General features: G+C 39.5%; 1 protein-coding gene and 1 long non-coding RNA gene across 7 annotated transcripts in view; one reads left to right on the forward strand and one right to left on the reverse strand.

Annotated features, from left to right (window-relative positions):
* SEL1L2 (SEL1L2 adaptor subunit of ERAD E3 ligase) overlaps nt 1-17142 on the forward strand; it is a 79345-nt gene that overhangs the window by 38620 nt on the left and 23583 nt on the right. For 4 of the 6 annotated variants that reach the window (XM_043544019.1, XM_043544015.1, XM_043544016.1 and 1 more), the window contains exons 6-11: nt 8092-8145; nt 8263-8322; nt 8421-8502; nt 10628-10782; nt 12727-12795; nt 14336-14413. In XM_043544019.1, the coding sequence (XP_043399954.1) occupies nt 8092-8145; nt 8263-8322; nt 8421-8502; nt 10628-10782; nt 12727-12795; nt 14336-14413 (498 nt within the window). Of the gene's footprint in view, nt 1-8091; nt 8146-8262; nt 8323-8420; nt 8503-10627; nt 10783-11320; nt 11378-12726; nt 12796-14335; nt 14414-17142 lie in introns of all 6 variants that reach the window. The other 2 variants (XM_043544014.1, XM_043544018.1) reach the window with 2 other exon arrangements.
* On the reverse strand, nt 1632-15512 carry LOC119565871. The gene is made up of 3 exons (XR_005224954.2): nt 11815-15512; nt 8202-8362; nt 1632-3082 (listed from the first exon to the last, which is right to left on the reverse strand). It is a non-coding gene; the product is annotated as an uncharacterized LOC119565871 (long non-coding RNA).

Below are 17142 nucleotides of genomic sequence, written 5' to 3' on the forward strand. Positions count from 1 at the left end.
CTATTCTTTGATTCTTATCTATACAAAAGAATGAGTTGGGGATTGCTAGCCTAATTAACATTTTGTTGATACCTATATATAAGTGGATTGCCTTGATTAAAATTGCAATGCCACTTGGTAAATTGTTATGGGTCATATACCTGTTAGCTGGTTTGCCAGCCCCACAGTTAGAAATACACATCTGACAAGGTGAGATTAAGCCATTGTCTCACTTCTGCTGAGGTGGTGGACCTATTTCTGCATACATCTTTCCACAAAGGAGTTTTAAAATTGCAAAATTATCCAAGAGAAATGTATTGCTCAAATCCTGAGCAATAAGGCCCCTCGTTTAAAGGAGCCATCATAACAGTCAGCTGTCTGTGGCCATTGACATAGTCACACTTGGATACCTCACTCCTCATTCATCCTGGACTGTCCTCACAGATCAGCTGACACAAGGAAGTGACAAAGCTGGCGCTCCAATGATTAAAAAAAACTTGCTCAGAGTGATCAGGTTTTTTGAATTTCTGTGCTATGGCAATTGTTGAATGAAAGTGTTTACCGTTGTGAAGTGTAAGTAGTCTGATTAATTACAACCGCTTCAGCATGGTAATAAAGTCAAATGTTTTGTTTGCTGTGAGTAACTCTTCACTTAATTCTCAGGTAAGATGAATGGTGGTAGAGCAGAGGACACGCTGCCCAGTCATGCTTAACCCAGAGGTGATTAGTCCCTGGCCCAAGTAGTGACTGTTGTAAATTAATTGTTTTGCCAATCATGTCTTGAACCTCCCATTTTAGGGAAGGTTATATAAAAGATCATAATAAATCAACTTCCACTACACATAATCTATCACTATTCTTGCTCCCTACCAGTCTGGGCATGCAAGTGAAACTATTGATATCAAAGTTTGTCCTTGTGAAAACAATTTTAATAATCCATGAGCAATTTTTGACCATTGTCAATTAAATATTGTTGATACACCCGTAGGCTCTTGCAAAAGTGGACAGAGTAGCTCTTCTGTGGAGTCACTCCTTCAATTCAGAGAAATCCTATGGAGTATTATTGTGGAGTTGCTCATCCTCTGTGAAGGACCGTACCTTAATGTCCTTCAGGGTTCCATCTTGTCACCACTGCTGAACTATGTTTATATTCCATACAAATAAACTATGACAAATTTCATCCTAGAAATTGAAAGTTTCAGAAAGATACACTATCAGCAGTTGAAAACAAGGGTGAGAATGGAAATTGTACCTACATATTTGTTGTTGCTCTCACTACACTGATACCACATTCTTACTCTTTCATTTTCTGACACAAAGATGAATGGAAATAAACTGGCTGCTATGCAAGCCAAGAATGACACTGGCTGGCAAGAGGAATCAATAAGTATAATAGTCTTCGCATTGTATATTGATGGGGTATTCCCAACTTTCACCAGAATAATAGGCAGCCTCAAGGTCCTATTAAATCCAATGATACTCCTGAATTCCAAGATAGGCGCAATGATCTGTTATGCCTTTCACCATCTGTGGCACACTACAAAAGATCTCAGCTGCCTCTCACTGTACACAGTATCACAGCAGTTAAGGTCATCTGAAAGTGCTTGCTGTCAGAACCTCAGTTTGAACACCCACAGTCAGCTCCTGTGCTGTTGCTCCCTGCAGGTGCAATACTGAAGGAAAAACCCAAAGTGAGCATGACTTTAAGCCATGTTTGCACCCTCTGAATTCAGGGCTTCTGTGGGAGCCAAAATGCCCCTCTTTGCATAACCCAGGAAACCTTGGGAGCAACTAAGAATTACAGCAGCCTCCCTACTACTGCAATGGCTTGTGGTACAAGCCAAAATGGCTGTAGCAGCATGTGCTGTTCCCCCACCCTTTCCCATCTTGCTCAGTTCCCACCAGAGCTTCCTCTATCCTGGAATTTGTAGAGGAACTAGTGATATATAGGGGCAAGAGTGAGGAACAGAATCCCCCCCCCCCAAGGGCCAGCAGTAGTAGTGTTAGTTGAAAGCCTCCACCTTTGAATTTGGCTCCTCTTGGGAAAACCAGACTCTAGAGATCATCAGGATGAAATTCAAGATCCATTCATGTTAACATTTTATTGTCTTTTGTTTGTTGAATTTCCTTCATTAGTGCCTAATTTCCATGGTGACAGGCTCTACAAAAGAGAACCAAATATTCTGAAACACATTAAATAATTTATAATTTCACCACAATATTCAATCTAAGTAAGTGCTGTTCTGCAGGCACTGGCTCACAATAGCATTAGTGCTTAAATCCAGTGGAATCCTGTAAATCCTATTAAAATAATTGATGGATCCATAAATGGTATCAGAGCAAAATATAGCTACAATTTAAAGTATGATGTTTTACTGTCTTGGACCAGTGCTATAGTCTAGCACTGTAAATGGCTAAGGTCCCATAGCTCTTCCATTTATTTATTTAAGGAGAGAATTAAGTCATAGAACTGATTTTATAGATTAAGAGATTCCAAGGCCAGGGTATCTAATGGAAAACACCTGGGACAACCTTATAGTAATCAGATTACATTAATGGCTATAAACCAGTCCAAAAGAATCATCACCAGCACTGCACTGTGGAAGGACTAGGTGAAGGGAGATCTGTAAACTACCACCAAGTCCTTCCTTATGTCATCCTGTGACTCATACATTAGATGGACATATTCTATTTGATCCTGTTTTAATCCACAATTGAACACACACAACACTTACACAAATGCATAACTATGAACATATTTAAGTACTTTACTGAATCAAGGCCTTAGAGCAAGTAACCTCCTATGTCTCACATTGGATATAAAAAAATCACAGCCACTCCTTCACAGTCCCTTCTCAGAGTTCATGCTGAACTAAATATCTCGTAGAAATCAGCTGGGCCAGTTACTCATGGTGAAGCTTCATCCAGCCATATCTCAGTTATCAATGCTATGCCAGAGTTCTCATCCCTGATTAAATCATGGCTGATGGTAAAATTTATTAGCCACTGACCATACGCTAAACAGCATAATTCAACACCAAACTTGCTTGGAGGATATGGGGGAGTATCATGCTGAATTGTGAATTTCTTGGGTCCTCTGTTTCTGTCAAAGACAAATTTTATAATAGTTAATTAGTGCCTGTTTATATGGAGATTATTCTAATGGCATCTTTGCAAATCAGATTTTAAAAATTTTGGTGCGGGGACAGATCTGTCCGTGCAGGGAGAGCAGAGTATGACTCACAATCCACCCTGTGGATCTGAGAAGAACGTTTTGTCTAAATTTAACAGGTAACCATTGAATGTTTGCAGTAAGCCTGCTAAAATATTTTAACTATATAGTGAAAAAATATGTATCATTTGCAGTAATTGATTTTAATATAAAACTACTTTACTCTCTCTCCCCCTCAACTCTCTCTTTCTCTCTCTCTCTCACACCTACTCACCCATCCATCCATCCACCCACCCACCCACCCACCCACCCACACTGGACATAGTTCTCAGCTGCCCTCCAGTTTTTACTTTTTTAGATATCCCATCTCTCCCAAAGTCATCATGTCTTAGAAGTACCCTTCTGGCTAGTGAAAGCTGAATCTGAAACATCCTGGAGACTGTCAAAGCCATGAAAGACCCCCTAAGCTTATTTCTACCAGCTTAAGTTAAAACTTTCCCAAGGCACAAAGTCTTTGCCCTTGGATTAGGTAAAACGCTGCCACCACCAAGTGTTTTAGACAAAGAACAGGGAAAGTACAACTTGGAGTCCTGTTCCCCCAAAATATTCCCCCAAGCCCTACTCCCCATTTCCTGGGGAAGGCTTGATAATAATATCCTCACCAATTGGTACAGGTGAACAAGACCCAAACCCTTGGATTTTAAGAACAATTTAAAATCAATCAGGTTCTTAAAAGAAGAATTTTATTGAAAGAAAAGGTAAAAGAATCACCTCTGTAAAATCACGATGGTAAATACTTTACAGGGTAATCAAATTCAAAACACAGAGAATCCCTCTAGGCAAAACCTTAAGTTACAAAAAAGACGCAAAAACAGGAATATACATTCCCTCCAGCACAGCAAATTTTACAAGCCATTAAACAAAGAAAACCTAATTCATTTTCTAGCTACATTACTTACTAACTTTACAGGAGTTGGAGAACTTGCATCCTTGATCTGTTCCTGGCAAAGGTGTCACACAGAGAGACAAAAACCCCTTGTCTCCCCCCAACTCCAGATTTGAAAGTATCTTGTCCCCTCATTGGTCATTTTTGGTCAGGTGCCAGCGAGGTAACCTTAGCTTCTTAACCCTTTACAGGTGAAAGGGTTTTGCCTCTGGCCAGGAGGGATTTATTGCACTGTATACAGAAAGGTGGTTACCCTTCCCTTTATATTTATGACATGAGCATTCACTGTAGAGCAGAGATAATCAATAGGTGGACCGCACGCCAAATCTGGACCTCCAGATGCTTTTGAACAGACCCCCAAAAATTTGTATTTACTTATTATTAGTATCATTATTGTTGTTATTTTTTATTATTTTCTCTGAAATCTGGACCTTGATTATATCTTGACCAAGAACTTTGGACTTTGACAAAAAATAATTGACTGCCCCTGCTCATAGAGTGAAGCAAGGCACTCCCTTTCACTGGGCACTAATCATACTGCCTCTCATTGTTCCAGCCTGAGGTGACTTGGTCACAGTAACAATTTGAAATTTCCTAAATTAGCCATATGACTTGTCATTAATCACTAATGTAAACATGTAATACTTTTAAAAATTCTTTTTTGAGTTAGAATGTCAGGAAGCAAAAATAATTTAAAGAACCCAATTACATATTTTCCTAGTTCAAATGCACAAGATAATTTTATTCTCAAAATGTATAGAAATGAAATTGATCTTGGGCTGAAAGCATGTATGCCATGTTTTAGTCCCTATCACAAAAATTTTACAGCCAAGGGACTGAGACACAATTGGAGGTTAAAGTGGAAACCATGACATTGCATTAAGTATAATAATCACAATCACATTTTAAATATAAGAGGGTGTTAGAATTGAAATATTTAATGTATAAACATGAATTACTGCAGGTAGAGTTAAGTCATTTGAAAATAGAACTAGCATTTCTCCAAAGGTATATGTCTGCTGCAGAGTTACACTTTGTAGTCCCAGGTTGTCTTGTGTGCTCATGACCTTGGGAGTTGATTAACTAGGGTAAATCGTAAAACTCAAGATTCCTTTTAAAAAAGAAGTCCGTGCATGTGCTTCAAGGTGTGTATACACATAGCTTATCTGCCAGTTTCTTTTCTCCCATAGGGTGAATATACATTCTGACTCTACACTGTTTGCATCATCTCTCGCATTTAGAGCTTTATAAGGGCACTGTTTGTCTCTATGTCTGAAATTGTTTATTCATAATGTTCCCATTTTTATTTTAATGTAAATTTTGCCGTTTTGGTGTGGGGAAAAATTTGAGTGTGCCAGGTTACAACACCCCTCACTCAAATTTGGCCCAGCCTCCTCTCCATCTGTTATGACACTGCGAATGAGTGAGGTTGTGACCTGGTGCACAGGATCACAATGCCACTCAAGTTTGCAGCAACTATAAAAAGTTGTGGTTTGTGTTAAAAGATGCAGTTTCCACAACAAAATCACAGCGCATGAGTTTCTTCCAGCCTTACCCATGAAGCATCTGTTTCATTGGATACTCATTGCTGGATCTATGACTCTTTAAAGGACTGATCCAAAGCTCAGTTCAGTCAATGGGATCATTTGAACTGGTCTAGAATTAGTGGTAGCCATTTTCAGGGAGTATTTAAAGTCAACTCTTCATGGGAACTGAAGTTATTCAGAATGGGAGAACAGAGGTGTCAGTCTGTCATTTGGCCCGATAGTGTGGCTCACTTGTGAGATCATATTAAATGAAAACATTTGGTCTTTCACTATGTGAACTTTTTTACTGGGTCAGACATTGCACATTTCAGTATCCACCTGTGTCTGGGCCATTTGTTCAAAAATATCCAAAAATATTCCTAGTTCACTGTCTTATTTTCAGAGAAGCATCTTTCTCATCAGAATGAAATATGAAGATTTACTAAGCTCATTCAATTTTGGCTTTGTTGGGTACTGAATTTGGGACCTGAGATATCAAGGTGATAGGAGCCTTGCATGGATGGATAGATTTAATAAATCTGACTTAAGGTAATACTGCTATTTAACAAAAAGATATTCCCACTTCTTCCATCCTGGGGAATGTGTGATCATTGAAGGCTCATTTTTTGGATCCATGATGCATCAGGATCCCAAAGGCTTTTATTATCCCTAGACATTTTTCATCTAACGGACTTCTAAACATGGAGCACTGTGTGAAGGTAAAAGACTTCAAGTTTTCTTCACATAGGGTCCCAATCCAATGACCATTACTGTCAGTCGAAAGACTCCCATTGACTTTGGTCCTTACGTAACATGGTTTCTTAGTCATATTAGGGCCTTGAGACTTTCCCTTCATAAAGAGACATAGACTTGCATCATCCTCACTTCCCAGTCCTACTGTAGTTTGGTCCTTTATGCAGAGGGACAGTGTTCACATAACACCAGGAAACCAAGTTACTGACATGACAGACTACCAGTACCCCAAATCCATGTGTATGGTAATCATTTGTGCTGTCCATGTTCCAGGAAAATGGGCATAGATTTTCCCTCGTGGACTTTTTCTCCTTTTATTGCATGGCTTTAAAAACACCATTTGTCACATCCACACCCATTGTTCCCCACTGTTTAAAAGTTATTTAACATAATGGCTTTCCTGTTAGCCCTCAATAGCAGGAATTCTCAACCTTTTTTCCTTCTGAGGACCCCCTAACATGCTATAAAAACTCCATGGCCCACCTATGTCACAATAGCAGGCTTTCTGCATATAAAAGCCAGGGCCAGCATTAGGGGTAGCAAGCAGGGCAATTGTGTGGGGCCTCATGCCACAGGAACTGCCGCAAAGCTACATTGCTCAGGCTTTGGCTTCAGCCTCGGATGGCGGGGCACAGGCTTGGGCTTCAACCCTATGTGGCAGGGCTTCAGCTTTCTGCCCTGGGCCCTGCTGGCCCTGCTTGGCAGCCCCCCTGAAACCTGCTTGTGGCCTCCCAGGAGGCCTCGGACTCCTGGTTGAGAACCACTGCTCTATAGGCTCAGGACCTGGATATTTTGAAGCCTAGGGAGAAACCCATCTCCTTAGTGAAGCTAGTGAAATTAAAAGTTATTGTATCCACTAGACCACGTAAAGTACCCTATAATGCTGTGTCTTCTGAATCCTCTGCCCAGATAGACCACTCCAGTCTCTCACAGAAACCTGTTTTTTAACTAATCTATTAAAGTTTCAAAGGAATAAGAGGCATTTCCTATCATGTTACAGTAGATGAATTGGTGTACAAAGTAGAGCTAGTCATGACATGATTTCTTTGCCCCACTGCAAAAAATTAAGTTTTTCCCTCCAGTTTTGTCCATTTTTTATGGAAATTTTTGGATTTTCATTAGAAAACTGAAAATTTTATTTTTTCAACAAAATCCAAATATTGAACATTTCAAAAATGAATTTTTTCACATAGAATTTGTTTAGTCAAAACCAATTTTTTTGTCTAAAAATTTTCAACCAGTGCTAGTCAGAATTGATTTGAGCCGGTGCTACTTACACCACCATAAACCCTGAAACAAGGTTTCGGTACTTCAGTTTAGGTCGTGGCTCCTAACAAACAAAATGATACAACCTTATTGGAGGAAACTGTCTCTGTTAGTTCAACTAGACAAGTTTCAAAATAATAACCAATATAGTTTTCTTTAGTTTTTAACAGTTATCTAAGATTAATCTTATCTTGAGTCATGCTTCACACAAACCTAACCTGCTCACCTGACTGGTAACAAAAAAAGGGAAATACCATAGCAAGTAACTAAATGAATACTTCATAACCCCAGTTAGAAGAGTTTTAACTCTTAAAAGCCCCTCACAAATCAGAAAAGAAATTACATACGATAAAATAAAACAGGCAGGATCTGTTTCAACTTGTATAAACAAAATGAATAACCACACATAAATAAATGTACTGACATGTGCTTTTATTTTGGAGCTGCAGGCTTTAGGATTTATGTTTTCATATGGCATAGGAATGGAGTATAATCAAGCCAAGGTAAGAAAAATAAAAAGTGATATGCTAGTCTTTTAAAAATTAAAGAAAGGACTTACCAAAAATACTACTGGTTTTGTTTCTTCATTCCTTGTATAATTTTTTGTTTCTATGTTTTAGGCACTTGTTTATTACACATTTGGAAGTCTTGGAGGAAATTTGATATCCCAGATGATTTTGGTTTGTAAATTATATATTTGGCAGCTCTATTTCTTGTTCTCTGTATAATAATCCAAAGGTTAAAGAGTAAGAAAAATATCTGTTATTTATTATATTAGGGATACCGTTACTGGGTCGGAATCAATGTTCCAAGAAATTGTGAAGCAGCACTAACTAATTACAGGAAAGTGGCATATTTCAGTAAGCAATCCACATGTTATTACTATTGTCATACCTCATTTTAGAACAAATGAAAAATAATATGTGAAATGAAGAAAATTATTTCTCATTCATAACTGGTAATATATATATATATTGCACCAGATTCTGCTCTCAGGTGCATAGATGCAGCTTTCATTAAGATCTACAGGAGCTGTGCACATATATCTAATGGTAGAGTTTAAGCTATGTAGTATTGCAATTTCATGAGTTCCATTAATAGTCTGTATTTTCAGATAGTCATTACAATAAGATTTTGGAAACGTGGTAGGGACATCATAGTTAAAGTTCTAAGACAATTTCCATTAGAAGCCTGATTTTGGCATCCCCATCTTCACAAGAGGAAGTGAATCTAGACACACCCGGGACATCATTGGCTATGCCACTTTCCAGCCAGTGCCACCAGTTTAAGGGGCTGAGCACAATCTCTGATGGCATGAGGGAGGCTGCATCTACCTTGTATCACTGCAAACTTATACCTCAGACAAATTTCTACTGGGTACCCATGCCCTAATCATGGAAACTGATCTGACACTGGAACTTTAGAAGCTCCACAACTATGGTAGCCTCAAACATGGTTCTCCCAAACCACATTCAAGCTTATAAACCCAAAGAGAACCACATTTAAGGCTCCATAGAAGTTTTAAACCAAGCCAACATAGCCATAGCTCATGACACCTATATTTCTTCACTGAAGTTAGAGGCAAAACCTGTTCAGCCATTTGAGTTATAAGCTTGCCCAAACACATTCCTCTTTATAACTGAACATGTCCCACATCAACTGGATGTAGGTTTTATCATACACTTTAAAGCCATATATTGTTATTTATATAACAGAGATGACTGAGTTTCTTGTGGGAACTGGTGAGGCTCTCCGGTGTACTGGTGGAGGGAGGGCAGAGATAAAGGGCAAAGTTAACACTGATGTTAAAATGTTCACTGCATGTTTATTGAACTCCCAACATTTCACTGATGTTTGTTAAATTATAATGCTGTTAATTTTTTAAAAGTCACATTCTCAACTTTAACTTTAATTTGTCTGGGTAAAGATATTCTTCTCTTTGAATTCTAAAGTGTCCTTCACATAATATTTTATAAGAAAAATGGAAAACCAACATTTCATATATACCAAATTAAAGTATCTTGTATTATTAATTTCCATGCTATCTTTCCCATTGATCAATTTTACTCTTAATGCAACATATATAAAATGTCATTTATTGCTATGCTCTTACCAAGAATTATTGACCTTAATATACAAGTTATGAAAGTAATTCTTATATCTTACTTCTAGTTCCTCAAATACATACACATCATCTTTATGGAAGTTGCATAAATGCAGCAATAACCAGTACATTGCTGGCAGGAATGAATGTGATTTTGATAAACATGGTTACCATTTCTCAGGTCAGCCCATATTGGCCTTCCATCTACATGACATAATGAGCAGATGCACCAATGAAACTGTGAAGTTTCTAATGCAAGTATAGGCACTGTTCCTTCTTCCAAGTTCCTCGCTTTTGTTCTGCTTCACATAAAACAAGTAGCAGAAGTTTCTTCATCTGCTCCTCACTGTCTACAGTTGTCCATTTTTAGTTCTCAACTTGTTAGTTGAAATCCAGTCCTACATTAAGTGTTGTAGCTGTTATGAGAATTTGTCATTAGCCCTTTTAAGTGTCTTTTCAATTTGCTAATCCAATAGTCTGCTTTTCATGTTTCCTCCATTGCCCCTGCTACATAAGATCTAGATGGCAGGGGCAGATACCATCATTTTTCCTGATTTTTCAGCACTGTATAAACAATGCTAGAACCAAACAACAATATCTAAAAAGAGAAAATATACCCCTAGTGGCCTGTCCAGTGCTATTGCGTTATCTCCATAAGTGAGCAGTACCCTTCTGAACAGTATGACAATTACTAAAAAAAGAAAAAAGTGTAGTACTGAATGTTATACTTGGTGCATCTTTTGACTTTATTTGGCTAACCATTTTTTTGCATAATTTCATTAAATTCTATGTAGTGTACCATCCACATTAATAATCTCTAAATTGCTAAATATAATACCACTGTTCTATGTCAACTCTTGTGTTGTCATTTTTATTAACAGTTGCTGATAAATTAGAAAAAAATGAAGAAATGCCAGTAGAAAAAGTGAGACTGATGGAAAAATCAGAAAATCTGAGTTCTAACAATGACTTCTTAGATTGGGATGTACACCAATACTATAAGTTTTTGGCTGAAAGAGGAGACACACAGATACAGGTAGTGTATAAAGCTAAGATACTTTTTTCTGGAAAAAAATGTTGACTTCTGGGGACAGGACAGCATTCATGAACTACAAATGTTTTGTCATATTGGGCCTTATCCTGCAGCGCTGCAGTCAACGGGAACAGGATTTCGGCACCCAGGGGACATGGGTACAGGAGACTCCTTGGTATGGGGGAATCCCTACATGGCACATAACCTTCATTTCAATTGGACTCCATGCAGACACAAAGGTCTGCTCATATGGATCTGATTGCAGGATTAGGGCATTAAAAGCCAGCTCTTTAGGCATGAACCATGTGTTTGTGCAGTGTGTTGTATAGTGAAGTAATAATTTTATTAGGTTATGCCAAAACCATTACAATATTTATTCCATTGTATGAAAGCTTTCAAGATATACTACTTGTTCAGAAGTCAGTAATAAAGTACTTTCAATACTTTTATTTTCTGCCCAATGGGAATTTACGGTATTTTTTCTGGGATTTCAGAAAGACAAAGAATATTGCTGAAATAAAATTTGAATAATTATTTCTAGGTATTTCTTGGACAATTACATCTTGCAGGAAGGAAGGGACTAGAGAAAGATCATTCTGTAGGTATATTTAAATAAGAGCTGAGGATTTAAATCTTGCAACACTAGTGTTCACTACCGCCAGTTTATTTGCATATATGAATATTCTGTAGTAACTGAAAGTCATTTAACTTCATTGATTCTGTACAATTAAGAACCCCATTATACACTAAAAAAGACTTTTTTCTGCAGAGTTTCAGCTAGCATGGTTATGAAGGTGGATGGGCTCAGAATAAATATCTGGGCTCCATAATTAGCTCAGTACCCAAAAGCAGCCAAAAAAGTTTTAGTGCAAGATAACTTTTAAACATTTACAGCGAATGTATATGAGAGAGAATGAAATTAGAGGCAAGTTTCTTCCCTTTCTAGTCTGTCGGGAACAGAGCAAATAAGGCAGTTAGTCTCTTCCCTTTCTATTCTTGCTGTCGGAGCAGAAGATCTGACAACTTTTGACTTACTGGGTCAGTGCAGCTTTCAGGGTCCTCAAAAATCCAAAGATCTAAGCAGTTCCTTGTGCCTAAGACTGGCCCTGTAAGAAGACATATACTGTAATTCATGTACATATAAAAAGCATGTGATACTTGCATGTGATACTTGTGGCTATTAGCCAGGATGGGTAAGGAATGGTGTCCCTAGCCTCTGTTTGTCAGAAGGTGGAGATGGATGGCAGGAGAGAGATCACTTGATGATTATCTGTTAGGTTCACTCCCTCTGGGGCACCTGGCATTGGCCACAGTCGGCAGACAGAATACTGGGGTGGATGGACCTTTGGTTTGACCAAGTATGGCCATTCTTATGTTCTTATACTGATGACAATTTGTGCTTATCTGAGTGTTTTCCGACACAAAACTGACATTGATAATTGTGGGAGGGGATGTATTTTAAAGATTAAAATGATATTTCTGAAAGCTAATTCACATTATGGGGAACACTAAAGTTTTTTTCTTATGGTCACATACACTATAACAAGAATTTGTAAAAATTTGTTCATGTGGCCTCAACACTGTCAATCTGTTCCTGTCTAAGGTCAGACTCTTCTTAGGTAACGGATCTAGATGCTTTGTTCTTACCTTTGATTCAGCCACCGCTCACTTGTCATACTAAGGCCCTGATTCTGCAAAGGCTAACATGCATTAATAGTCCTATTGAGTGGGACTACACATGGGCATAAAATTATACTTGTGTGTAAGCGTTTGTAGGTTCAGAGCCTAAATGTGTAAAGCTATTTTCAGTGTTGCGTTGTGACATTTTCTGGTCTGTCTAAATCAAGAGGAGGTGTAAAGCTGTGCAAAACATTTGTCTTGGTTGAAATTTACAAAAACACCTTTTTCAGGTGAAAAATTGTAACTTTGTTATTGCTTTTTATTCAGAAAGCTTTCTACTATTTCCTAAAGGCAGCAAAAGCAGGGAATACACATGGTATGGCATTCCTGGGAAAGGTACGTATTACTTTTCATGAGATTAATTTGGTAAATTGCAACAATCAAGGACTAGATAATGGCTAAACCTAAAGTAGCCACCTAGGGGTGCAAGGGTATTAGGACCTTCCCCTTGCCTCCCCATACAGCCACCCCACATCTTGGCTCAAGATACTGGGGTCAGAGCAGGCTCCACACAACTGCTACTCCCTACCATCAGCATGTGGGTAGGAAGGGACAGGAGGTGGCAGCATCAAAATTCAGCAGAACTTAGCTAACATATGGGGGGTGGACAAATATTTGACACCTGGTAAGGGGTGTAGCAAATTATCCATTCTCCTCCCCATCCACTTCCCAGAGTGAGGCGGTAGAATCTGGCCTAAGAAATCAGGTATCTAATAACTCAGTGTAGAACAGGGTATATTAGAGTTAGTTACTGTAATGCCAACAAGAAATGCCTACTAGTAAAGAGACAGATGACCAAAGACATACATTTCATTTATGACCAAAGCCACCGTTGAAAATGTTTGTTGAAATGCTACATAAAGTGAATTACTTATTTCAAACCAGTACTAATTTTATATCTGTATGTAAAGATACAGAGCCAACCTCTGTCTTCACTTGCATTGAGTTCAATGAGATGCCACAGGTAGAACAGAGGACTGACTTAGGTCCACAATACTTATCATGATCAAAATAACACAGTGGAATAGAACTTTAAAGCGATGTTGTCATATTGGCCAGGTTTGGGGCCCAAAGTACTTTAATATTTGTATCTAGTGGAATACTTATAAAGTTTTGCTATTCTGTCACCAAGTGAAAATAAAAAAATATATAAAAGTAATGGTTCATCACAAAACCAATGTCACTCCCTGTTTATACACTGAACTCTGCTGAAACTTAATAGTGCTGATGAACAAAAAACCCCATTTACATTTCAGCTCTAATAGAAACCCTGGAAGGAAATCAGCATCAGCTAGCTATTGAAAGGATAAAACTTGTAGAGAAAAATATATCCTCAAGCTACCTCGGCCAAGATTTTCCAAAGGGAATCATTATTTTGGGTGCCTCCATTTTGGGGTGTCCAATTTGAGATGCCTCATGAGGGCCTAATTTCCACAGGAGGGTGTTGACCACTTTCTGAACTTCATCTCCAAATAAGAATGTCTCAGTTTGGGCACTAAAAAGGAGGCACCCAAAAATCACCAGTCGCTTTTGAAAATCTTGGCCTCAGAAGTTGTTACAAATAACCTAAAGGCTTTTTTAAGAAAACAAGTTACAAACAAGTAATTAACATGATTCTATTAGTGTATACTCAGTATAAATCAATAAAAATTTAGAACATTAAACCAATCAGAAAAAACTCATGCGTGGGAGAGAACTGGCAAAGTTCTGTTCTCAATTATGTCTATACAATGTCATTGGCTTTATTGGGGATGTACAAGTGGAAGTAGGAGCAGACTTTGTCCTACTGTTTATATTTTTTATGAGAAACTGGATAGGCACGGATTCATAACACATATCTAAGGAGCAAATATCTCCTTTTCTTTATGTTGATCAGATGTTTTTAGAAGGAAGTGTTGCAGTGACACAGAGTAATGCTTCTGCTTTTAAGTACTTCACAATGGCAGCTGAAAAGGTAATATAAGAAAAAGTATCTGTTTTTATACAATATTTTAAGAGTGTATTTGATTTACACCTCAATTAGTGTGTAAATTACAGGAGGAAAGCATGCAGTCCATTTCTTCCATTTAATGGAAATGTTGTTCAGTGTAGATTTTTAAGTCGGTAACTATAGTACACTTCTGAAGCCTATGAAATATAGTCCTATGTTATGAAGTTGGTGAAGTTGAGGATAATGGAAAAGCTAGCAGAAAAGTTGGAGAAGTAGAAACAGGAGGTAGAACTGTCATTGTTTGTGTGCAAACTAAATGCCCAATTCTGGAAGGTCCTAATCATTCTCAATTCTCACTAAAGTCCAAGGCATCACAAGAACTCACCAAGTGGTCTCATGTAGAATGGATGACAAGTAGCAGGTGCCCATGAAAACACTATGATCTGTCTGATAGAAACAAGTGGAACCTGCAGTCTAGGAGCAATTTTTATGCCATGTCCTGTTCTGAAAGAGATGCTGGATATTGGCAGAGGACAAGTACTTCTACAACTGAGATAGTACCACCTTCTTAAATGATCTTGCTAAGAAAAGGAAAGTTGGAAATTATTTGGGTAGTTAGCAGAGTTGTTGGCTTTGTCAGGTTTGGCCAGGTTAATGAATTCTTTAGTGACTAATCATTTGCCTTCTTTAGCATGGAATTGCAAAATCCCCTTCATACAATACCACAGCAGCAAAGTAGTGTGTGATCTTGTTATGGTGTGTTGCAGGGCTGCCTCTTCACAAGTGCTCCCGCATGACCTGGAGTGGTTCTGTGGCATCTTGCCTCTGTTTTCCCTTCTCTCAGGACTCCTTAATAAAACTCTAGACAGTCAAGTAGGGTTGCCAACCCTCCTGGATTGTCCAGGAGTCTGATGAAATTGGCATCGATCTACTGGTGACCATTGAAAGCTCAGGGAGATTTTAATAGGTCGCTAAAAGTCCGGTCGACGGTGTAGCGGGAAGCGACCAGCATGTCCAGCTCCTAGGTGCAGAGGCAGCCAGGGGGTCTTTGTGCATTGCCCCTGCCCTGACTGCTGACTCCATAGCTCCCATTGGCCAGGAACCACGGACATTGGCCTTCTTGGCAACAAGGGCACACTGTTGACTCATATCCAGCCTCTCGTCCACTGTAACCCCTAGGTCCTTTCGTGCAGAACTGCTGCCTAGCCATTCGGGGGTGGTGCCTGCAGGCAGGGGCATTGCGTGGAGCCACCTAACTACCCCTGAGCTTAGAAGCCGGACATGCCGGTCGCTTCTGGGAGCTGACCGAGGTAAGCGCCTCCTGGCCGGAGCCCACACACCTTATGACCTAGAATCATAGAATATCAGAGTTGGAAGGGACCTCAGGAGGTCATCTAGTCCAACCCCCTGCTCAAAGCAGGACCAATCCCCAACTAAATCATCCCAGCCAGGGCTTTGTCAAGCCTGACCTTAAAAACTTCTAAGGAAGGAGATTCCACCACCTCCCTAGGTAACTCATTCCAGTGTTTCACCACCCTCCTACTGAAAAAGTTTTTCCTAATATCCAACCTAAATCTCCCCCACTGCAACTTGAGACCATTACTCCTTGTCCTGTCATCTGCTATCACTGAGAATAGTCTAGATCCATTCTCTTTGGATCCACCTTTCAGGTAGTTAAAAGCAACTATCAAATACCCCTCATTCTTCTCTTCCGTAGACTAAACAACCCCAGTTCCCTCAGCCTCTCCTCATAAGTCATGTGTTCCAGACCCCTAATCATTTTTGTTGCCCTTCGCTGGACTCTCTCCAATTTTTCCACATCCTTCTTGTAGTGTGGGTCCCAAAACTGGACACAGTACTCCAGACGAGGCCTCACCAATGTCGAATAGAGGGGAACGATCACGTCCCTTGATCTGCTGGCAGTGCCCCTACTTATACACCCCAAAATGCCATTGGCCTTCTTGGCAACAAGGGCACACTGTTGACTCATATCCAGCCTCTCGTCCACAGTAACCCCTAGGTCCTTTCGTGCAGAACTGCTGCCTAGCCATTCGGTCCCTAATCTGTAGCGGTGCATGGGATTCTTCCGTCCTAAGTGCAGGACTCTGCACTTGTCCTTGTTGAACCTCATCAGATTTCTTTTGGCCCAATCCTCCAAATTTTTCTAGGTCCCTCTGTATCCTATCCCTACCTTCCAGCGTATCTACCACTCCTCCCAGTTTAGTGTCATCTGCAAACTTGCTGAGGGTGCAATCCACACCATCCTCCAGATCATTAGTGAAGATATTGAAAAACACCGGCCCCAGGACCGACCCTTGGGGCACTCCGCTAGATACCGGCTGCCAACTAGACATGGAGCCATTCATCACCACCCGTTGAGCCCGACAATCTAGCCAACTTTCTACCCACCTTGTAGTGCATCCATCCAGCCCATACTTCTTTAACTTGCTGACAAGAATACTGTGGGAGACCGTGTCAAAAGCTTTGCTAAAGTCAAGGAATAACACGTCCACTGCTTTCCCTTCATCCACAGAACCAGTTATCTCATCATAGGAAGCAATTAGATTAGTCAGGCATGACTTTCCCTTGGTGAATCCATGCTGACTGTTCCTGATCACTTTCCTCTCATCTAAGTGCTTCAGAATTGATTCCTTGAGGACCTGCTCCATGATTTTTCCGGGGACTGAGGTGAGGCTGACTGGTCTGTAGTTCCCAGGATCCTCCTTCTTCCCTTTTTTAAAGATTGGCACTAC

The sequence above is a fragment of the Chelonia mydas genome, chromosome 3 (assembly GCF_015237465.2).
Source record: "Chelonia mydas isolate rCheMyd1 chromosome 3, rCheMyd1.pri.v2, whole genome shotgun sequence".
In the NCBI taxonomy this organism is placed as follows: domain Eukaryota; kingdom Metazoa; phylum Chordata; order Testudines; family Cheloniidae; genus Chelonia; species Chelonia mydas.